At 41.0% G+C, this 22,539-nt stretch overlaps 1 protein-coding gene across 1 annotated transcript in view; it reads right to left on the bottom strand.

Annotated features, from left to right (window-relative positions):
• Window positions 1–22,539, bottom strand: part of ENPP6 (ectonucleotide pyrophosphatase/phosphodiesterase 6) — a 112,205-nt gene that overhangs the window by 49,291 nt on the left and 40,375 nt on the right. The window contains exon 2 of the mRNA XM_079141860.1: window positions 10,321–10,500. Coding sequence (XP_078997986.1) covers window positions 10,321–10,500 — 180 coding nt within the window. The remainder of the gene's footprint in view (window positions 1–10,320; window positions 10,501–22,539) is intronic.

Here is a 22,539-nt window from a genome sequence, read left to right on the forward strand (position 1 = left end):
AGAAAATTATTTCAGTAGACTTAGTTTTTCACAACAACACTGAACTGTCGTTGACCCCAAAATTGCCCAAACAAATATGCAAATCTATGATGTCTATGGTGTGCACACATATGGTGTGCCCCATATGTGTGGCATCCTTGTGCAATTATCAGCTTCACAGCCATACCCAGCCACCTACCTCAAACTACATTGCTTTACGTCAAAGATAACAAAAGCAGGAGAAGTGAATGTCCCAAGGTCTCCCTGTCAGCCATCAGATCTGCTGGCTCTGGTACTTTCTCACAGTGCATACTCTTTTCCTGAATGTGCCTTGCTTTTTGGCGACACTCTCTAAGGACCACCAAGTTGAGCCCATAAAAAGTCACATTTCTCTGAACTTCCTAGAGCACAGGTCTCGCCTTCCAAGTATAACTCTCGCTTGCCAACTTTGACACATCTTGTAACAATAACTCCTGTGAGCTGCATTTTATGTGATGTGAGACAGGTGTGCAACTGTTGAATACATGTCTCAGGAGAGCTTATTAAAACAGCTAAGCCAATTAACTCTCATAGAAACACGTAACCTTTTCCAGGAAAATACATCTGAGGAGCAGGAGCTTGTGGGAACAAGTCCTTGGAGGAAAGCATGGCCTTTGATCTCAGAGACCCTTTCCCCAGGGTTGGCCTGGCCCCCTGGGGAAAGGAGACCTATGGCAATATAGCAGAAGCTCTCTTCTGGAGGAGGGAGGTGTGTTAGTGGGGGCACAGGAGGCCCATGAAGACTGGCCTTATGTACAGAGGTGAGAGCAAGCTGCAGAAGACAAATTGGATAAGAGGAAGCTCATCCATTAGATTCTGAAAACACAACCAAAAATGACCCACTGGGCATAAAGTGACTAAAAGAAAACCAAGGCGGGAGGGTAAGTGTGCTTCCCCAGGCTGAGTCTCTGCTTAATGAGGCCAAAGGTAGGTTTTAATCTCTGTATTTTATAGTTAATTTGAAATCAGGAAAAATATCTGGCCCAGGGTCAGGGACTAGACTCCTCCCATGGGACTGGGTAAGGAATGAATGAACACTACTGCTAATGGCTCCTGGGTGCCCCTTGACATAAGCTTGCAACAGCGTTTTCATGGCTGAAGCACAGAGCACAGGCTTCAAGATCACATAATTCTTTTTTTTTTTTTTTCCTGTGATAACAATTTCTTTTTTAAAACTTATTTATTTTTTAAAATTTTTATAGACTACATTTTGATTCATTGTACACAAATGGGGTACATCATTTCGTTTCCACGGTTGTACACGATGTAGATTCATATTATTTGTGTAATCATACACGTACATAGGGTAATGATGTCTGTCTCATTCCACTATTTTTCATACCCTACTCCCTCTCATTTCCTTCTACATAATCCAAAGTTTCTCCATTCTTCTCTCACTCCCCATCCCCCACTCCCATTATATATCATTCCCAAAGATCACATAAATCTTGAGGGCAAAATTATTATAGTGACTCTGTGCTCCCCACAAAGGGCGCCATCTTGACTTTCTGTACCACATGGTATTCCTGACCAAAGCGTCTCTTCTTGGAGAGGTGAGTTCTTGCTATTTGCATCACAGCAGACTTGAACTCCTCAGGATGCAAAACACCAACAATTCCTGTACTTCAGAGTTCCTTTGGGTTGTTGGAACTCAAGCCCCTATGGAGGAACTCCTTGCCACCCCTCCCATTTGGGCTTGTAATCTCCAAGTCCTTATAAACGCCCTCATCGCCATGCCTGATGGGGTCTCCTGGTCTCCCTGGCTTCTCACGTGGTTCTGAGCTACTCCTAGGAACAGCTGGAACAGGGAGAGAGTGCTGCGCCTGTGGCCCTGAGAGCCATCTCTCTGCAATCCTTGAGTAAATAACCTGAAAGTCAGCTCTGCTGGACTAGCCACTTCAGTGGTCGTGCTGTTGGGGTCAAGAAGTTCCACCTCTGCATTGGTCATGGGTATGGTTCACTTTGGCCATTGGTTTCTGCCCCCCAAACCCTGAGACATCAGTCCAGCTGTGTTCTCCTCCCCTTCTCTATGGACCTGGTACCTATCTCCCTCTGTCCATCTCTTCCCTGAGAATCTCATTTCCTGTTCTTACTGGCCCTCATGGCCTATCCCAGAATTCTCTTGGCTGGTGTATGGCAAATTGAATCTGTGTCCCATGTATCTGGAATACAGGCTATCCAAGAAAATGGTCATGGAATAAAACAATCAATGAACAAAATGGCCAGTTGATTTCCAAATTTCTTTTTCAGAGGAAACTCCTTTACCAAAGGGGGTCTGGTCATCCTGTCTCTCCAATGCAAGAGCCCCTGAGGCATGACTGAGAAGCTAAGGGGAGTTGAATGTGAGTTGAAAACCTCCTGTAGAAGTTCTCCAATGAATGTCAGGCTATTCTTCTATGTAGTCCCACAGAAAACAAATTACTCAAGAATATATGGAGTAATATGCAGTTAAGTTGAAATAAATTAGGAACAAAACAATTTGGCTGAAAATAATTCAGTTAACACACTATTTGATCAAAATGGCTTTGTTTCTTTATATACAGTCAACCCTGGGTATCTTCAAGGAATTGGTTCCCAGGTTCCCAGAGGATAAACACATGCTTGAGACCCTCATGTAAAATGGCATAGTATTTGCATATAACCTATACTCACCTCCTGTGCACTGTAAATGATCTTTAGATTACTCATAATAACTAATATAATGTAAATGTACATGTTCCTAGGGGTTGACTAGTGATGTCTAAAAACATTTAGAATGTTTGGAAATTAATTGTAACTACCTGAGTTGCTTTTCTTGCCATAAAACCAATGCCACAAAAAAATTTAGAAAAATAAAGACAAGCAAAAAATACATAAACCTTTATAATTCCACCAGTGGCAACTATTTTTTATCACATCAATATACACCTCAATATAGAGTAATAAAATACTACTATTTTACTTAAAAATAGAATAATTTTCTTCACAGTGTTGGATGATTGGTCACAATATATGTAAGCATATCATCATACATCTCAGTAAACCATCTATGGCACCCAAGACTGCAAGCCTACTGCCAAATGTGTTTCATTTGACCTGGACACACAGGTTTCCCAGCCTCCCTTGCAGTTAATGCAGCCATGGGATAGCATTCTAGCCAACAGAATGAGAGCAGAAAAGATGTGCCTCAGGTATGTTTCAAAAAAACCTCTACATGTGATCCTTTATGTCCTTTCATCTTTTGTGTGACCTTCAAAACCATAAATTAATGGTGGTGAAGTTACAAGATGGACTGAGCCTGGGTGTTTGGATCATTATTTGAAGGAGAGTTAACCACAGATCAGAAATACCCATTTTGGACTCTTTGTGGGTAAAATATAAATTTTGGTTGGACTAAGTCACTGAGGTTTGTTTCCTCAATTGGTAATTGCATTACTAATACACACTGTCCCTTGAGCCCAAATCCCTTTATGTAGTATCTGAGATGCTTAAAAATCTGGATGTTTCTAGTTTTATAACACTTCACTCCTGCCTCAATCTGCTGCAACTTTATTTACTCTTTGTAGTTCCACAATGTGATGCGCCCTTACTTGACTTGTCTTTGAACCTTAACACATGATTTTTTCTTCTATTTTAAATGTCCCTAGGAATCTGTTCTATGTGTACACTGAATACCCTACTAAAATCTATCATAATATAATTGATATAACATATGAATTATATATTGTATATAGTAACATAGATATACATATATGTATTATAATAATAAGGCATACAGGTTCATATTTGCTATAATTTATTTATATTTATTATATTATTTATAATTATATTCATTTTTATTATTATATACTTACGATTACATATAAAATGCATTTGTATGTGAATATTACATCTGTAATTTATAATATATAGAATCTAATCTAATCTATTCTCATGTCTATTATAACCACATCATCTACCTTGTTGTGTGGTTACTCACTACTTCTTCCTGAGGAAATGTGCCTAAAAACTCCTAAAAGATTTACTAACTAGAATGAAAAGAGATACTTTTTCATAATTTTTCCTGTTTAATTGAAGATTGTCTTTGTAGAAAGAAATCATGCAAATTTTATTTTTTATAATGCTTTCTTTAAAACCAGTAGTAGATGATACACAATCATCATTATCATGATTGAAGACAAGACTCCATTGCAACGGGTGGAAATTGAAGGATATCCTGAGGTTATGATTATGGGTGTTTCTTTCATCTAATTTGGAAGATGGTAGAGAAATTCAACAGCTACGACATTCAGAGTTTGCCAGTGACATCTCAGTTAATAAATTCCGTCCTCTCTTTGCAGTCCTCGTAATGGTCAGTGAGGTTAAACTCTGATGATGACCACTCTCCTCTTGAAATCATATTCTTTTGGTCTCTGTAATAAGTGAGTGTCAACAGATTTCACCTGGTGTCACTATCTCCATGACACGGATGAGAGTGATACCACCTTGTGGGGTGACATCAGACATATTTTCTTTCACTATACTTTTCATAACTCTCCTGTTTTTCTCTCCTGCTTCTCAGAAGAAGCAGATTCCTTTGCAGGAATTGGTTTCCTTTGCAGGATTATCCTCCTTCATCTTGTTATTAAAAATTAGATTTCTTCAAGGTTGTGTCAGGGCACCTTTTCATAACTACTCCTTCCCAGGGACATACCCACACCCAGCTTACCTGAACTCAACTCTCCAACAAATCACAGCCTTATAACTACAGCTCTCCTCTCTGAGCCCCAGACCTGCTGGTCAACTCAGAGTCAATGTTCTTCTGCTTCCAAATTGATCCTCTTTCAATTTTCCCAATTTCAATACAGAACTATCATCCATATAGTTCTGTAAACCAGAAATCAAGTGTCCTACCTATCCCTGTCCAATCCCTCACTCCCAAAACCAATCCATTACCAAGTCCTGACAAATTAATTCCTAAATATGTCTCCAATCCAGCCATTTCTCACCACCTCTATTACTATAGTCCAAGCTGTGCTCATCTCTCCCTTAGGTTCACGTGGTAACCTCCTGCCTGGCCAGTCACCCCCATCTATCTACTCCGATGCCAACATTCCATTCTCCACGTGGCAGCCAGAGTACTTTTTGAGATGGAGTAGACTTCTGTCATTGCCTTAAAACTTCCCAGTGACTTCTCATTTCTCGCAGCATAAGAACACATTCTTCAGCGTGGCTCAGAGTGCCTCCCCTGTCCTCAGGCTCTCTGCCTCGTTACCCAGACTCTTCTCTTTATGTTCCTTGAAGCTTCCATGCTTCTCCTCATCTCTGCTAGGACCTTAACACATGTTGGTCCTAGAAGACCAGCACTCAGATGCCTGTTCCTTCCCTTATCCCCATTCCTCGCCACCCTCTCAGATGTTAACTCACATCATTTTCCAGGGAAACATAACTTCTCAGATGAAACCAGACCCCTTATTATATGATGTCACAATGTAATATACTTTTGACTATTATCCTTTCCATAATTGTGCTTTTACTTTTATTTGGGTAAGTATTAGATTATTATCTGTCTCCATCTCTGGATGGTAAGTTCTCAGGAGGGGGGGTGCAGTGTATCTGGTTTAGCTCAGGGTTATCTTCTGAGAGCCCATTTCGTGGTCTTGAGTCACACCCTTTAAAGATGCTTTGAGAGTAGATTTGTCATGATTTAGGAAGAACAGAAGTTCATCCCTGGATTTCTCTTCAAGACTTTCTAATCAACATAATGGACACTGCTGAAAGACCATGAGCTCTTTTGACCAAGACACTGTTTTGCAAAAGGAGACTGGATGTGATTGGACAGCTATGAAAACTTCAGGGTGCTGGAGGAATTGCTTCTGCTGCCAGCAGTCCAAGGCAGCAACATCTCCTCAATTTCTCTGCAGCAGAAATGGTTGACACCTAGAAATCCTGCAGAAGGCTTTTGAAGATCTTTTTTTGTTTTTTTTAAAGACAATCTCACACTTGCAATGTGAATTCATAATCTTTTTCTTGCTGACACAGACAGATAGCATCAGTGATGCAGAACTTGCCAAAGTTACTGCCAAAGCAAATGATGCAGTGGGATTTCAACCTCAAGAATCTTACAGAATTTTGACCCAAGCCTACCCTTGCCAGACAACATTAATTACAGCAGCTTAGGTTTCATTTGATAGTTTGATGATTTTTAGAGCATGTTTACATCATACGAAAACAAAATTAATCAGATAGCTTAGGTATATGTGTGCTACTGTATATAAACTTGCTTGGCAATCCAAATCATGATAGTGTCTTGCATTGTGGATATATTTTCTGGAATGGAGATCTGTAGATTTTCTTTCTGAGGTGCTGGGGATCTAACACAGGGCCTTACACATGTTAAACAAGTGGTCTACCACTGAACTACACCCCCAGCTCTGAGATTTCCCTAAAGGAGTTTTTGATTCACAAGTGTTGGAACCAACCAAATATACAGTAAGTTTCCTTCCAGTTCTTACAGAGATCTCAAAGTCTAATGCCAAACTGATGATTTGGTGACAATTAAGATCTTTTTTATTTGCATTGTCAAATGTTTGCTTTAAAAAACCCAGTTCAAAGGTTTGGTGTTGTGTTCACAGAATCAAAGACTTAGCTATAATGTTGACTCATACCTTTGTAATGGCTTTTGGGCTAAGTTTCCCTGTGCCTAAGTATATGAACCTAAGGTCAGCCTAATGGAAGGGTATAAAGGATCCACTATTGTGGGAAAGAGGAAGAAGCTATAGATGATCCATAATTCTTGAATAATAGCTAATATGTGTCTCTTATTTTTCCAGATAAATCTCCTTGATTATTAACAACTTAAGCTTGATAGGAAATGAGTTGGATTCCCACCTGTTAACCTCCCACTCAGCCCACTCCAGAAAGTATGGACTGGAAGTCAGATGGCAATATGTGTTTCTCTCCACAGAGGGCATCTTACTGGTCTAAACACCTGAGTAGGACAGGAAGAGGCCAGGGAAAGAGCTCAGACCCACACTCAACACCTTTCATAGGGCGTATGAGTGTTTGCATCCAAGTCTTCCTAAGTACTTGTCTGTAAGGAGTTAACACTCCAAAATGCATGATGAAAGATGTAGAATTGGAATGCCAAAGAATTTTAACCACAGACTCTTAAAAGTTGGGTATTTTTTAATCCCCACCCTTTTTTGTACTTTATGAGAGGTGAGAGAATACACTTAAAAACTGCCAGCACTGATGGTCCACGGAACTCAAACTCTTTCCTCAGCTTATCGTGTAATTCACCTATTCTCTGATAGCTCCTCCTTCCGCAAGGGCATTTCCTCTGCTTTAAGTTGCTCTCCAGTAAGAACTGGATATTTGAAGCTTTTCCTTTTGCCCCATGAAAAATTCCTTTGACATCAACCTGGAAGGATGTCAAAGCACTGAGGAATAAGTCAGTGAACAACACATACTTAGGTCTTATCCTTTGCAGAATACTACCAGGTCCCAGTTAGGCAGTTTCTGTCTGGTTCAGGGCCTGGGATCATTTCCCGAGGCACATTTCTCCCTGTGTAGTTCACTGGTACCATTGGGTGGGGTTTTGAAGGATCTGTTGACAATATTAAATGTCTCAAGATTTGAGGTGGGGTAGGCTGAACTCTTCACAACTGATTAATTTTTCAGTCTGCTGCTTTATCTACCTGACAGGACGACTTGAACTACTGCCATTTCTAAATTGCACTTCTAAATATTGACTCAATGGCGAGACTCAGTGTCATAACACAGCTCACTGGAGCAGTGAAGATTTCCCAGGCCTCATCTAGAGGTCTGTACAGTGTCCTGTGGGGAGTAGAGAAGGAAGAGGAGGATTGAAAACGAAAAATAAAACCAAGTCCTGTTTAGAAAGGATGCCACTGCTCTTCACTTAATCTTTCAGGGACAAATGGGAACACTCACCAGGCTGGAGGGGACCAAGGCTGAGAGAGAAAGGACAGCAGTGACCATGGATCCATCAGCCAATAACCAGTAAGAATGAAAGGTACCAGGGCAATGCTGGCTGAACTGGGCCACAGAGACAGTCCACTCTCAGAGAGCCTTATACTTTGGTATCCAGTTTGAGGGCCCAGACCATATCTAAGAAACAAGAGACTCTTTATCCAATTTTTATGAAGACTTCAACATGGCTAGATCTTTAGTGAGTCTTCATTTAGGTCACCAAAGAAAGTCTAGGAGGCTGTCTTTTTAGCTTCTTCCCTCTTGATTGTTTAACACTATAACTGATCTTAAGGCATTTCTGTCACATCACATTGGCTGTTGAACTGTGAATCAAAGGAAGTGGTTGACTCCTTCTTGCCCTTAAGGAGCTGTTTTGAAGAAGCAATGAGATATTTTACATGCAAATTAGCTTTGAGATGTATTAGCTACTCATGATATACACATTCAGATTTTCCAAGACGAGAGAAGGCATAATGATCTGTACTATTGCAGAGAGAAGTTTGGGATATGATAACTGCCCCTCTTTAATATTTTGCACCATCTTGCCATAGAATTGGCACCTGTGGCTTTGCAAAAGTCTACCAGCAGCAGATCACATGTGGATGAGGCCTGTGGAGTGTTGGTGGAGAGGGGTTGTGGGAGAGGGGATCTTCAGAACATGAAGAACTTAAGTTTCAAGGTAAAATGAAACTAACCAGGTTTGGAAGGTGGCCCTTATGTTTTTACAAAGATATTTATCTTGATATTCTTCGATTGGTTTTAAGGTGGTCTCTAAGGCAATATGTCCAGTCTATTCTCTATCCTATGCCTATGTTTGTGACCTCTTGTATTTGTGACTGATCATACCTCTGAGAGTGACCTCACAGTGCAGCAAAATCTTTTAGTTTCAGACCTCATCACAGTAGGCTTGACCATGAACTTGTTTCCTCTGCTTAAGTCTCATAAGACTGACCCATGCACTTATTTACTTCCTTAATCTAACATCCAACTCCTTGAAAAATGGAGTCTCCATTTGGGTAAGAGAGTCCTCCTAAATCTTGCCCTTGTACAAAACTTCTCATGTCAGCCTAGGTGACTGCTATGGATAGAATCCCAGGTATCCCCCAGAAACCATCTTCACCGGCAAAGCAAGCCTATGTTTGTTCTTCTGCCCACTTTTGGCTTACCACAGCCAGCTCTAGCTTCATGAGCACACCCATGGATGCCTGTCACTGCTCTGCGGCAGCTTTCAAGATTCCCACCACAGCCTGGGGGTGGGGCTGCTTTCTGTGGTCACCATCTGTCTGTGTTCTGTGCTCCTCTGGAGTGGCCTGAGCAGTTCTCCCGCAACCACCTCCAGACAGCATCCTCTGCACACCTGCTGAAGGCCCACACCCTTAGTGTGGGCCATCTGTGATTCAGCCTGTGCTTACTCATTTCTCTTACCACTCTCTCCTATCCCTGCCAGCTACCCTCCCCCATAATCCATCACACTCCACCCTCCAATTCTTTTAGCTGATGCTGCCCTCTGACCCAAGCTAGTGAGATCCCCCCAGCTACTTCTCCCCCTCTCCTACCGGGCTGCTTTTTATTTATCCCTTAATTTTTTCTAGGCCTTCCTTGATAACTTTGCCCATAATAAAAGTATAACAGCATTAAGAATTAAGGAAAAAGTGTCCACAGCCATGTTCGTGGAAAAGTGCAATCACTAATCGCCTACCAAAAGAGTGAATCCCACCTCCTACCACTGGGAAGACAAACAGTGAGTTGATGATTTTGTTAGCTCTAAATCCTCTCATCCTTAATAAAAGTTGAAGGATGAGAGAATACCAAGGATTTCTCAACAGCCAAGGCAGTTTGCATGACCACTTACCTCATTGCAATAAAATACTTTAGAATAACTTAGTCTCTTAATGATTTAGGATGTGCAGGAGGAGTCTTAACATAAAGGGACTTCATTTACTGCACTACCATAAAGTTGTGAGTGCTTTGAATTCTCTTTCCAATGCTGGAGGGGACCTCAAAAATCTAGAGAAATGGTACACCAGATTATTTTGTTAAGGTCAATGAGACGATAATCAATCTCTCCAACATATCCAAAATTTTGCAAGTGAAAGATAAGCACAACATATTGAAGCAGTACTACTGAGCCAAGGGAATCAGAAAATGACATTGTGTCTGGTCTGATGTTTGAGAGTACAAAAATGAAATTTAACAAATTGTGCCTATAAGACATTTCATCATTAAAGATCTCATTTTTCAAACCACGACTTTGTTCTCAAACAGGAACTCTGCATTGCTTTCCCTCAGAGACTCCATGGTGTTTTGAGATTTGGAAGATTGACAAGACCTGAAGGTCAACACACTCACCTGGCCAGTAGTACATGTAGACCTTCCTTTTGGCTTTAATCAGAGTGACCCACAGAGGTTCTGATCCATTCCACCAGAGAGGCATCAAGCTGTCTCTGTTGACACCAATGTCAAAAGACTTGTTGGTTTGGGGATCCCACATGTAGTTTCCAGTCATCTGATGGACCTCACAATGGCGCCCTACATTAATGAGAAAGCAAAGCTGTCAGTTTATTGTTCTGGTTCTTTTCATTTTTATCTTTGTTTCTCATTATAAAGGTTACTCCTGTTTGTTGAGAAAATACAGAACAGCATAACAATTGGCTTTGATTTTTTTTTTTTAAATTATAGAGACTTCTTCTTAGACATAAAGGCAAACAATCTGGTGACATTTCCACTAACTGATTGGGGGTGGGGTCACTTTGAGTGAAGCTAACCTGTGAAGTCTGAGCTGTTCGAAGTCACACTGAGGACAGTGTGTGCTGACTCCGGCCTTCTGTTCATGACTTGAGGTCTAAATCTCAATCAGTATGGCATTCCTTCCACCCCCTCCCGCAAGATCAGTGATCTTTCTCCTTCCTTGAATAAGAGGACTTATTTCTTCAGTGCTAAATCATCATACAACCTATGACATCTGGAACAGAAGGGTAAAAAATAGATTCGACTTTGAAAAACAAAGCAAGAAAACAGCCCTCCAAATGGCGTGTTCTATAGAAACGAGGGTTAATTCTGCTGGGCACAGAAGAGAAGCCAGAAGTGAAAGACGCAAGCGCTTGGACTCTTTTGAAACATTAGGCTTAAATTATTTATTTTGGAGCAATCTGTTACATCTTTAAAGTAAAAATAACACAAACATTGGCAAGTGCATCAAAAATTGCTGCAATTTTAGTGCGCGTCATTTGGCATCAGGATGAAACACACTTCTCCGAGTTCCCTAACTATGCTTAATCAAAGTGGCTTTTTTTGTTTGTTTGCTGTTGTTGTTTCTTCTTGCCCCCTCCCCCGTTATTTTATTTTTTTAGAAAAAGAGAAACCAAAAAATACAATCTACGCCAAAAATAACATGAAGGAAAAACATTTTATTTCATCACAGAAAGCAAGTCATTTCCACAAACCATGGTTTGAATTTAAAGCCCAAAGATCTAAACAAAATGGTTTTTACCCAAAGCTGTAGGATTATTTTGTATTTTGATTAAAGCATTTGCATGCAGACTAATAAATTTTTAAAATTAAATTAAAACATTGAGCAATTTCCCCAAGGATTAAGGCGTTTCAACTTACACTTATTAAATGCTCTTAAACATACACTCCTATGTGTTGTAAGCTGTAATAGGTAGAGATTCAAATTTGAATAAATGGTTCCTATTCTCAAGTGGCTTATAGTTTAATGCCTAAGACAATCTTCTGATATACAATCGATCAACAGATATACGAAAAAATGTTCAACATCTCTAGCAATCAGAGAAATGCAAATCAAAACTACTCTAAGATTTCATCTCACTCCAGCCAGAATGGCGATTATCAAGAATACAAGTAACAATAAATGTTGGCGCAGATGTGGGGAAAAGGGTACACTCCTTCATTGCTGGTGGAAATTCAAAACAGTGCAGTTACTATGGAAAGCAGTTCTATGGAGATTCCTTAGAAAACTTGGAATGGACCCACCATTTGACCCACTCTTTGGTTTATACTTAAAATCATCATACTATAGTGATGCAGCCACATCAATGTTTATAGCAGCTATAAACACAATAGCTAGATTGTGGAACCAACCTAGATGGAATATTCAGTCTTAAAGAAAATGAAATTATGGCATTTTCAGGTAAGTGGATGGAGTTGGAGAATATCATGCTAAGTGCAATAAGCCAATCCCAAAAACAAAAGATCATATTTTTTTTTTCTGATAAGCGAATGCTGATCCATAGTGGGGGGTGGGTAAGAGAAGAATGGAGGAATTTAGGATTGGGCAGAGTTGGGGGGGGGAGGTATGGGGATGGGAACGATGGTAGAATGAGATGGACATTAATACCCTATATACAAGTATGATTATAGGAATGGAGTGACTCTTCATTGTGTTTAACCAGAGAAATTAAAAATTGTGCTCCGTTTGTGTCCAATGAGTTGAAATGCATTCTGCTGTCATGTATGACTAATGAGGACAAATAATAACAAAAAAGAGAGAGAGAGAGAGAGTCCTTTGCATAAGAGATAGACCTCCTGAGACTGGGAAGCAGACCAAGTTGGAGCCTCAACCTGACACTCAGGGCCTTTCTCATCCATGTTGCTGAGGATAACTTCTAGTATGTTCTAACTAAGTCAATAAGTAGAGACATACTTCCTATTGGTTCAGCTCTATTATCATTTTTAATATTTGAAAGTCTAATAATGTTAAGGAAGCCCCTCTCATGGATAAATGTTCTTACTGATGTCTTTTATTCAGAATAACACCTTCCATGTCAAAAACTTTTATCATCCTAAGGATGCTTCCTCACCCTTTCACAGGGCAAGAGAAGCACGACACTATCCATTGGAGAGTGTCTCCTTTGGTCTTCCCCTGTAGGTGCTCTCTATTGCCTTCCCGAGTACAGGGGGGTATCTCACCTGGAGATGTTGTGCACAGAAACTTCAAGGGTGCAAAGTTGGAAGTGGGTGAGAAAAACAGGACAGAGGTCAGTGACCAAAGCAGAGTCACTAAATATAATCAGAAGAAGACCAGAAGGACAAGGGATGTCAGAGGTGGGAATAATAGGGAGAGAGAACCAATGTGAAGGGTGTAGGCATCAGTTCGAGTTTGAACTGTTTGGACCATTTTAGGTGACATAAATGGAACCCCAATATAAGTGGGGGCCTCATGTGATGTTGTTTTCACAAGGTCTTGCAGTCAAAGAAGCAGAAACCAACCAAAAATAATTGCTAAAGTACTTACAGATCTCCAAAACCCCACAATATCATTTGGGAAAATGTTCCTCTTCTTTTCAATGCTCATATCCAGCACTCTGAACCCCAAAGTATCCAAATTCTCTTTGTTCTTTAGGTAGAAATGAGGAACTTCCCGTGGATCATAGAACTAGTTATAAATAGACTACATGGGCATGTGAATGAGAGAGGAAGAGAGAGAAAGAGAGAGAGGGGACATTCTCCCAGTTAATTTTGCTAGGGTGGAGCCATTCAACAAGAAAGTCACCTCAGACTCCTTTGAGAGTTGGTTTCTTCTTGTGGATTGGCCTTGAGTTGAAATAGGAGGGTGCATCCTTCAAAGGCAGAAGCACAGATGCTGTTCCTGTCCCAGAGGTATCCCTTTGTTCGGGAAGCCAGTAGGAAGCTTCATGCCCCTCATCCCATCTGTCCCCAATCGTCTCTTCCAGCTGAACTGACCTTCCTTCCATGAATATAGAGAGGTTGGCAGTTTGTGCTTGTAACAATCTAAGCCTGCTCTTATGCAGACTGGTTTACACACACACACACACACACACACACACACACACACACACACACTTTTACTGCCTGGGTAGAAGTGATGACTGAGAGAACAGAACAGAACAAAACAAAACACAATGTACTCGCTTCTGCAACCCACGAACACTCATCTCCATATTCCTGCCTGACCCATATCTATTTTTATACAACTGCAACTCTTGAATTTTCTGTGGTGTGTGCTTTCCAAACAGAGCTTTGCTATGGTTTGTTTATTTGGACCCTCGGCTCAAGGCTTTAGCAGAAACTTTTCCTGACTTCCCTCATAAAGCACAAATTTCAGGTGGGTTTTCAGGTATGATGTAAGGAAGGTATGTTTCTGCTCTTCCTCCTCCAAAGACAACCCTGGAGGTCTTTAATATCTGTGCCTGCCTTTCACCAAGAGAGCTCATGGAATAACTCCCACACCTAGAACAGCTGTAGGGAAGAAGCAGGAAAGGATGCGTTCATTTTTTACTCCCTAAAGTCTTACTCAAGTGTGTTCTGATGTAATGCCCCACACCAGAAAATTTTTTAGCAAGTGTGAGTAACCCTCTACACCATGTTGTATTTCTAAAGCACTAGAAATGGGTGTCCTTCACAACCCATGAGAAGCAGAAGATCTGTCCATTGCATCTATAACCAATGATCATAAAGACTTCCCTCAGATGAATCAGACTCCTTTGAGCCCCCTGATTGACTAGACCTGACCTTAGGCTTCCCTCTCTGACCTTTTGAGTCCAGGTTGAGCAAGAATCCTGATAAGTCAGCTTAGGGAAAATCTCCCACAATTGGTTTTAGGCCACCTTCAATATTTTTGCCCACCTCTCTTCGGCAAGAAGTCCTTTGAGTCAGCCTAGTTAGAATTCCCTTTAGCCCTGAAGTTTCCTCTTAGCAATTTTTCATCTTTTGCCCCCACCTCCATCGCACTGATTGACTATACATCCCCACTCATCCTTGTTTTTGTTTAGGAATCAAGTCTAATTTCTCTTCCCGCTACAAGATCCTATTGCAGTGGATCCCTAGAACTATCACAATGATTTCCCTTTGAGTACAGCCCACCTTCCCATCTTTAACAAGAATCGTAAATAATTTTCCTTTAACAATGAACATCTATAAGGTTGCTATTATTTACTTTTCATGTCTTTTAGTTTTTCTCATGATTTTCCACTTCGTGTGTTCATTCCTTTCTTAGTTTCTTTCTTGGTTTATTTTATTTATTTTTAAATTTCATTCAACATGCATGCTATGGCTCGGATAGGATGTGACCCCCAGTGTTTATGTGCTTGGAGCTCAGTCCCCAGTGTGGAGGCATTGGGGGGTGGCAGAACCTTTAAAAAGTGGGGTCAGTGGGAAGTAATTAGACCATAGGGCACCACCCTTAGAGGGGGATAGTGTGGTTCTCCCAGGACTAGTTATTCTTGAGAAGGCAGGTTGTTATAAAAGCAAGGCCACCCCACATGATTGGTGCCTTCTGCATGTGGCCCTTTCCCTTCCTGCTTCTCCGCCATGCTGTGATGCAGTCAGGGGCCTCTGGTCAGGATGCTAGTGACCTTGCAGAACCAGAATCATGAGCCCAATACCCCTCTTTATAAGTTATCTAGCCTTGGGTGTTTTGTTATTGCAACACAAATGGACTAACATAATGAATTTATTGAGTCATATTCACATGCTAGGTAGATAAAGATCAAAAGATTCCGTCTTTGTCTTTCACTGGCTTGCAGCCTGGTAGGAATGATGGTATGGCACAGTGGCTAAGGGAACAGATTTTGGAGTTGGACTGTCTATGTTCAGATAAAAGCCCTCTATTTACTATCTGCTTGATCTTGATCAGGTAGGTGGACTCCCTAAATCTTCGATTTCCTTAGCTGAGTAATGGGCATGAAAAGAGTCATTGCGAAATCTATAGATAAGCAGTCCTCCCTTGCGTCTTTCTGTGGGGCCATAAATGACCCTGCAAACTACGCAATCAGTGGGGGAAATGACAATTGTTCCATGGCCATTAAAAATTCTACAAGACTATTTAAAATTTCTTACTGTCAGTTACAACTGTATACGGAAATGAAGAAAATAATAACATGATCATGTACTAGTATATTATAATTTAAAACACGAATTTGAGAATTAGTGAGTTTTCTTACCAGAGACGATTTGAGCAGTGCTTGCCTCTCCTCATACAGGGTCAACTTAAGTGGACTTTTCTCTTACACTTTGGTGAGTTGTCATGCCCTTTCTGAATTTATATCAGCTTCCAACTTTTTATCCTTTGTGTTTTCCATGCCATGAAATAGTCCCAAGAGTTCCTTTAATGTGAAACTTTTGCTGGTGTCACTTCCTCAGGGACATCTCAATCCTTCAAGTCACCACGACTTTCCTCCTGGGGGTTTGGATATGGCTTGTCCTCCTAAGGTCCCTGTGCTAGATTTTTGATCCCCAGAGTAGTGATATGCAGGAGGTGGAACCATTAGGTGGTGGGGCCTCTGTGCAGGGTGATCAGGTCAGGGGGCTCTACCCTCACGGAGGGATCGAGGCTCTCATGGAAGTGGGTCAGCTCTCCTGTGACTAGATTGGTTCTCATAAGAGCAAGTTGTTAGACTGGGGTTGTAGCTCAGTGGTAAAGCGCTTGTCTAGCACATGTGAGGACCTGGGCTCAATCCTCAGCACCACATAAAAAAATAAGTAAAATAAAGGTACTATGTCCATCTGCTGCTAAAAATAAAGAGCAAGTTGTTACGAAAACAAGGTCATTCCATGCCTTGGTCCCTTTTACATGCAGTTATTTATTTCCCTTTCCACCTCTCTACCATATTGTGATGCAGCCAGGGAGCCCACCAGAACCATGCTGTTTGGACCCTCCAGTCACCAGAGTCAGGAACTAAATACACCTCTTTACTCTACAAGTTATCCAGCCTCCAATACTTTGTTATAGCCACACAAAATGGACTAAGACATTCATTTACATCAGTAAGCTCACCTTCGCAAGGTTCCTCTGGCTGGATGTTGAAAGTTTCTCCCAGGATGCCAATGTCAACATTCACATAGCCAACTATTTGTTCTACGATTCTATTTACATTTTATTCAAATGCAAAGTTATTTTCCAGTGAAGTAAAGTTTCTGCCATCCTGAACACATAGCACTTGTTATTACTTTCTGCCATGATGCTTGAAGGTTTTCAGTTGCTTGTTTCATGCCATATTTCTTCCAAAGTTCAGTTAAAAAAATTTCATAACCACCCATTGTAGGATCATTTCCCTGTCCGAAAGGACACCTAAAACAATCAGCTCTGAAAGTTAAGATAATTTCTTGGCCCATTTGCTCGATGATTAAAAATTTTTTATAGTAAAAAGCAGATTTTCACATATTCTTTCAAGTGCCTAAGGGAATCATGGTGACCAGGTGTGTAATCCAACAATAATAATGCATTACAAGTGAAATTATGTGGTTTTATCACTGGGAAATAAGGAGGCAACACAACTACATGCTTTACTGTCTGTGCATGAGCAACAATCAATGACCAGCCAACTTTGAAAGAAGAGATGGAGCTGGTCACTGATCCCAATGCACTTTTTCTATTATATAGTTATTGATGGATCAAGGAGCTTGCAGTGAAGTTTACTCATCAGTAGGGTGAGGAGGGGAAGATTGAGAGCAATGCAAAGAACTTCAAATTGAATAACAGATATCCCAGTTATTTCAGTCACCGCAGCAGGAGTTTCTCTAGGTCCCTCATTCTAAGTTGGCCCAACCTTGTGGGTCTCATTCATCTCTTCTCCATCCTCTTCTCCACACCCTGACCTCTAAATAGTTCTCCAAACTTCAAAAAGATTTCTCAAAAACCATTCAGCTTTCCAGAATTCCTACTTAACTCCTAAGTTCACATAGCTTATAGAATGCTGAACCAAAAAAACAGAAGAGGAAGGAGAAAAAGAAAGAGCATGTGGTGTTTCTTTGAACAGGAGACATTCATTTTAGAAGGCCACGGTAGTTAGTGTTGCCAGATTTATTTTTAGGGGAAAAACAAATAAAAGGAAAAGAAAGGGTTAAGAAAAATATATGGAATTCTCAGTCAAATTGGTATTTCAGATAATCAATGAATTTTAAAACCATAAGTGTATCCCAAATATTCCATGGTATATATTTATGCTAAAAACTATTTGTTGCTAACCTGAACTTAAAATTTAATTGGGTGTCTTATATTTTACCTGGAAACCCCAATTGTTGCCATGAAAATTATCCTTTAATTTTTCCTAGTTCACAGTAACTGCAGAACTTGAGAAGTGGCACAAGAAGCAGTAGATAAGGTACAGGGGATGTAGAATCAGGAGCAGTTGAGACTGTCCAGGAGGTAAGGGAGGACTTCCCAAAGGAACTGGAACTTGACAGGTAAGTGGGGTTTTCTAAGTAATACAGACAGAGGTGATGGCACATGCAAAGGGACAGGGGACAAGAGGGTGGATATTTCTTATGTAGGCAAAATACAGTTTCACCTTTCATTAGGGATGCTCTTAATACTGTGGTGCCCTGGCACAACTCATGAGTCCTAGCTTGACTCTGCTGAGGTCCTGGCAATGAACAGACGGGCTGGTTTAATTAAGGGGCTATTTACCAATGTGCAGGCAGGGCTGACGGCAGCCAGTACCACCCACCACTCCCTATTGCAAGGGGAGGAGTGTGGCCAGCAGAAACCTTCTCCACCCATCAGGGTCCACTTCCCAAGTTCTAGGCAGGCTGTGGAAGGTGGGGGAAGGCACACCAGGAGATAGAGGATGCCTAGCATGACTGCCAAAGAAAATTCCAGACATGGACTCTTTGAGAAAATCACATGGATCTGGGTAGGGATCCTCTGATATTTATATCAGAGAACATGTGAGTGAGTGTCCCCTGAATGGGGACTTGTAAACTGTTATGGTACCACATACAGCTCAGAAGTGGAAGATACCCCAGGGGGTCTCTTGGTTTAATCCTCTACCTTTATATTATTATACTATAACATAATACAATATAATACATGCAAAGAACTTCACATCTAATTATATATATGCATATATATATATAATATATAATATATATATTTCTCAACTCTCATGCAGGGACCAGTGGCAATGGTCTCTGGTGGCCTGATTCTACATTACCATGCCTGCACCATTCGCTTCAGTTCATCTCATCACGTAGGCATCGTATCACCTCACATCATCACAAGAAGAAGGGTGGGAACAGTGTCAGAAAGTATTTTGAGGGACTGCTTCATGTAACTTTTATCATACTATATTGTCACAATATATTATTATTATTATTCATTATTATACTTTATCTCTCATTGCACCTAGTTTATAAATGAAACTTTATCAGAGTATTTATTCAGGAAAAAAACATTATGTATAGTGTTTAGTACTGCTCATGATTATGGGTGTCCACTGGGGTCTTGGAACATATCCTCCAAGGATAATTCTCAGCACATAATAAGTTCATGAAAAAGAGGAGCTGCCATGGTTGCTGTGTGTGCAGAATGGCTACTCCCAAGGACTGGAGGAATCAGGGGACAAGGTGTTAAGATCCCAAGGGAGGGGCCTACTTAGGAAGCACCTTTCGCAATCCATGCATGGATCAGAGATTGAATTAGACCCCAGAGGGATGAAAGAACAGTCATCTGTCCTGGCCACCTGAACCATCTGCATCAGTCTTCAACCTAACACTAGGGATTGTCTTCTTTGTAGGCAGAAGTAGTAAGGGTCCAAGTGGCTGAGTGAGGAGGCCAGGGCCATGAAGCTAGTAGAGGGCAGAGCCCCAGGGCTGAGCTGGGTCTCTCGGACTCAGCCTCCATGCCCTTGCCCCACCAGCACCTGCTCCCATTACAGTCTCACCAGTTCCCCAGGCCTTGGTCATTTTAGTAGCAATCACCTCATAAGTCAGGCCTGATTCTGAGACTCTTAGCAAAGTGACCCCTTGGAGGTGCACAGATCTCCAGAATACCGGCCATACTCTTAGTTCTTGCTAACAGCTATCATGCATGAACATGACCGCAGGTATCTCTATAGGAGAGACAGACGGTAGTCAGACAATGGTAACATGAAAGAGTTCAGCTCTGGAAAGAGTTCAGCTCTGGAAAGAGAGGCTCCAAGGATTCTGAAACTTGTGATCTCAAGTTAATGGGTGCATTTTAGAGACCAAACATATGTACATCAACTCATATTGACATGACTCCAAGAAGTATCTTGATACCCCAAAACAGAGTCAGGCGGCCTGAGAATGTTAAACGAGTCAGACTTTGACGACTCAGTACTTTCCCTTGAGCATTTGGAGCATCTGAGGATTAGTTTATCCCCTGTTTTGATAAGTGAACTTTCAAACAATTACTTTTTACTCAAGAGATGTGAAAGAATTAACAAAGCATTGCTGAAATTTGCTTTGCAGATGAACTCTTTTGAGAAATACATTTTATTTTCTTATATTTCTTTTATTTTCTTAACTTGTTGAAACACAGATTTTGGTGTGTTGAAGTGGTTTCAAATGAAATATGCAAGATTAAGTTGAAAGAAAAAGTTCACAATTTGCACATCTTTAAAAGCAACTACTGATGTATGTGCCAGACGCAGTCATGATTAGACTCTGAGTCACAAATATTGCAAGACCGAGATAACAGGCTTTGATTATAGTGTGAAGTGGAGGGAATGCAGCAAAAATAACCCCAAAATGCTAAAAGGGGACAGATTTTCAATTAGAGACATTAATGCTCCTAATTTTGAGGTCACTGGACTTAAGAAATAAAATGCACTGTTTTATTTTTCTACAGCACTCACTAGCTTGGTGCAATTCCTTAACACCTAGAATACAGGAAAAGAAACAAAAATTACTTTCCTGAATAAGGATAAAAATGTACGTTTTAGAGTTTTGAATTGAGCTATTTTACTTCAGGAAAGCTCAATTCTATCAAAGCTTAAAGAAGTTTCCAGATCATCTAGCCCATCCTCACCTCGGTGCGAAGTTAGAAAAAAGTTAATTCGTACAAGTAAAATGAAATTTCTTTGGAGACAAACTCCCATTTTATTGAGATCTTTTAGGGGGGCTTTTTAAAGGATGGTAGACAAACATCTAACAGCTAACAGCTATCATGCATGAACATGACCGCAGGTATCTCTATAGGAGAGATGGTAGTCAGACAATGGTAACATAAAGCTACCTCTCCCTCTGGAAAGAGTTCAACTCTGGAAAGAGGGAGAAATTTCTTATTTGAACATTTCTATGTCCATACATGGAATTTAGCCAGCACCAGAAGCACCTCATCTTCCTGCTGTGATGAAACGTCCGTCCATCTTCCCCACCTGCTTCCACACCTCTGACCCGGGGACATCAGGTTGGCTGTGGTCCTCCCGCTAATGTAGTTGGCAAATGGCAAAAAACAAACAAACAAACAGCCAGGCTCCAGCCGCTTCAGAACTGGCCAGCTGTAGGACTGGAGTTCTCCACAAGCCAAGGACAGAAAGTCCTCCTACCTGCGACCAGGGCAGGAGGTGAGTAAGGATAGGGAGTTTAATTCTGTAGAATGGAGGCACAGTTAGGTCTTGGATCCCAGTCACATTCTCCAATCGAGCTTCTCAACTGCTGTAGAATCTGGAATGGCAATGGGTGATCTCTAACAAAAAGGGGCCAGATACCAAATTATCACTGACTTACCACGAATGCTAGAAACTAATAGAGAGTGATAAACCCCAGCAGTGTAGGCCTGTGGAGAAACAGTAACTTCAGTGGCTCCATCCAGTGTGAACCAACCAATGGACCAAAACCCTCTCCTCATTTTGATAAGAAGCAAGTGGAAGAAAGCTACCCCTCCCCACTCTCTCTTTACTTTTCTCCTTCTCCTTCTTTTCTCTTTTGGCCTGTAAATGACAGAACTTCATTTCTCACAGTTAGGAAGGCTGGGAAGTCCAAAGTCAAGGGATAGCAGATTCACCATCTGATGAGGGTTTGTGATCTCACAGGCAACTTTGTACAGGGGAAGGGATGAGAGGTCTCTCTCCAGTTTTCTTTTTTCTTTTTTAATAAGGACTCTAACCCCATTTATGAGGGCTTTGCCCTCTAGACTTCATCTCCTCCCAAAAAGTCTTCACCTCCTAACATTATCAACTGGGAGGTGAACATTTTGGAGAGATATAAATATTCAGACCATAGCACTTGTCAACATTTAATGCCTTTTTAAAATTATTATTAAACACCCCAAAATCCCACTGTGAGATTGAGTGCCCCCTCCGTTTTGTGTGCTTATTTGCCATTAGTATCCAGATTGTCATGACCAAAGTGTTGCCTAGTCTTGGTTAGCAAATTATCACTACAGAAGCATGGCACTGCCCAATTGGCTGTGAATCTGGAAGCTTTTCAATCCAGCAGATCAGGGGAGACACCATTCATATACTTTGGGCCATTTTTGTTGTTTGTTCTTCAGCTGAAAGGGTAAATCTGGGAACTTTCAGCCAAATCTTCTTCACAATTGAAAATCTATAGATAGTTTTTAATATTTTTCGAAAATACACATTTAATCGTTGCTCCAATTACTGCTACATCCTATCTGTTTTTAAAGAAAACTCCTATTTTTCAGTGTGATTGGGTCTGTTTGCTAGAAAGAGTGATGTGGGTGGGTATGATGCTGGCCTGAGTTCACAGTCAAGTGACAGAGGTACGCATAAGGTGAGACCAGCCTCCCAAGGCACAAGAGTTAATGACTTCACTGTAGATAACTCGTCACTGTGGCCACACCCACAGGCCCCCATCAATGATCAGTAGTGATCAGCACAT

The sequence above is a fragment of the Sciurus vulgaris genome (genome assembly GCF_902686455.1).
Source record: "Sciurus vulgaris genome assembly, chromosome: 5".
Taxonomy (NCBI): Eukaryota; Metazoa; Chordata; class Mammalia; order Rodentia; family Sciuridae; genus Sciurus; species Sciurus vulgaris.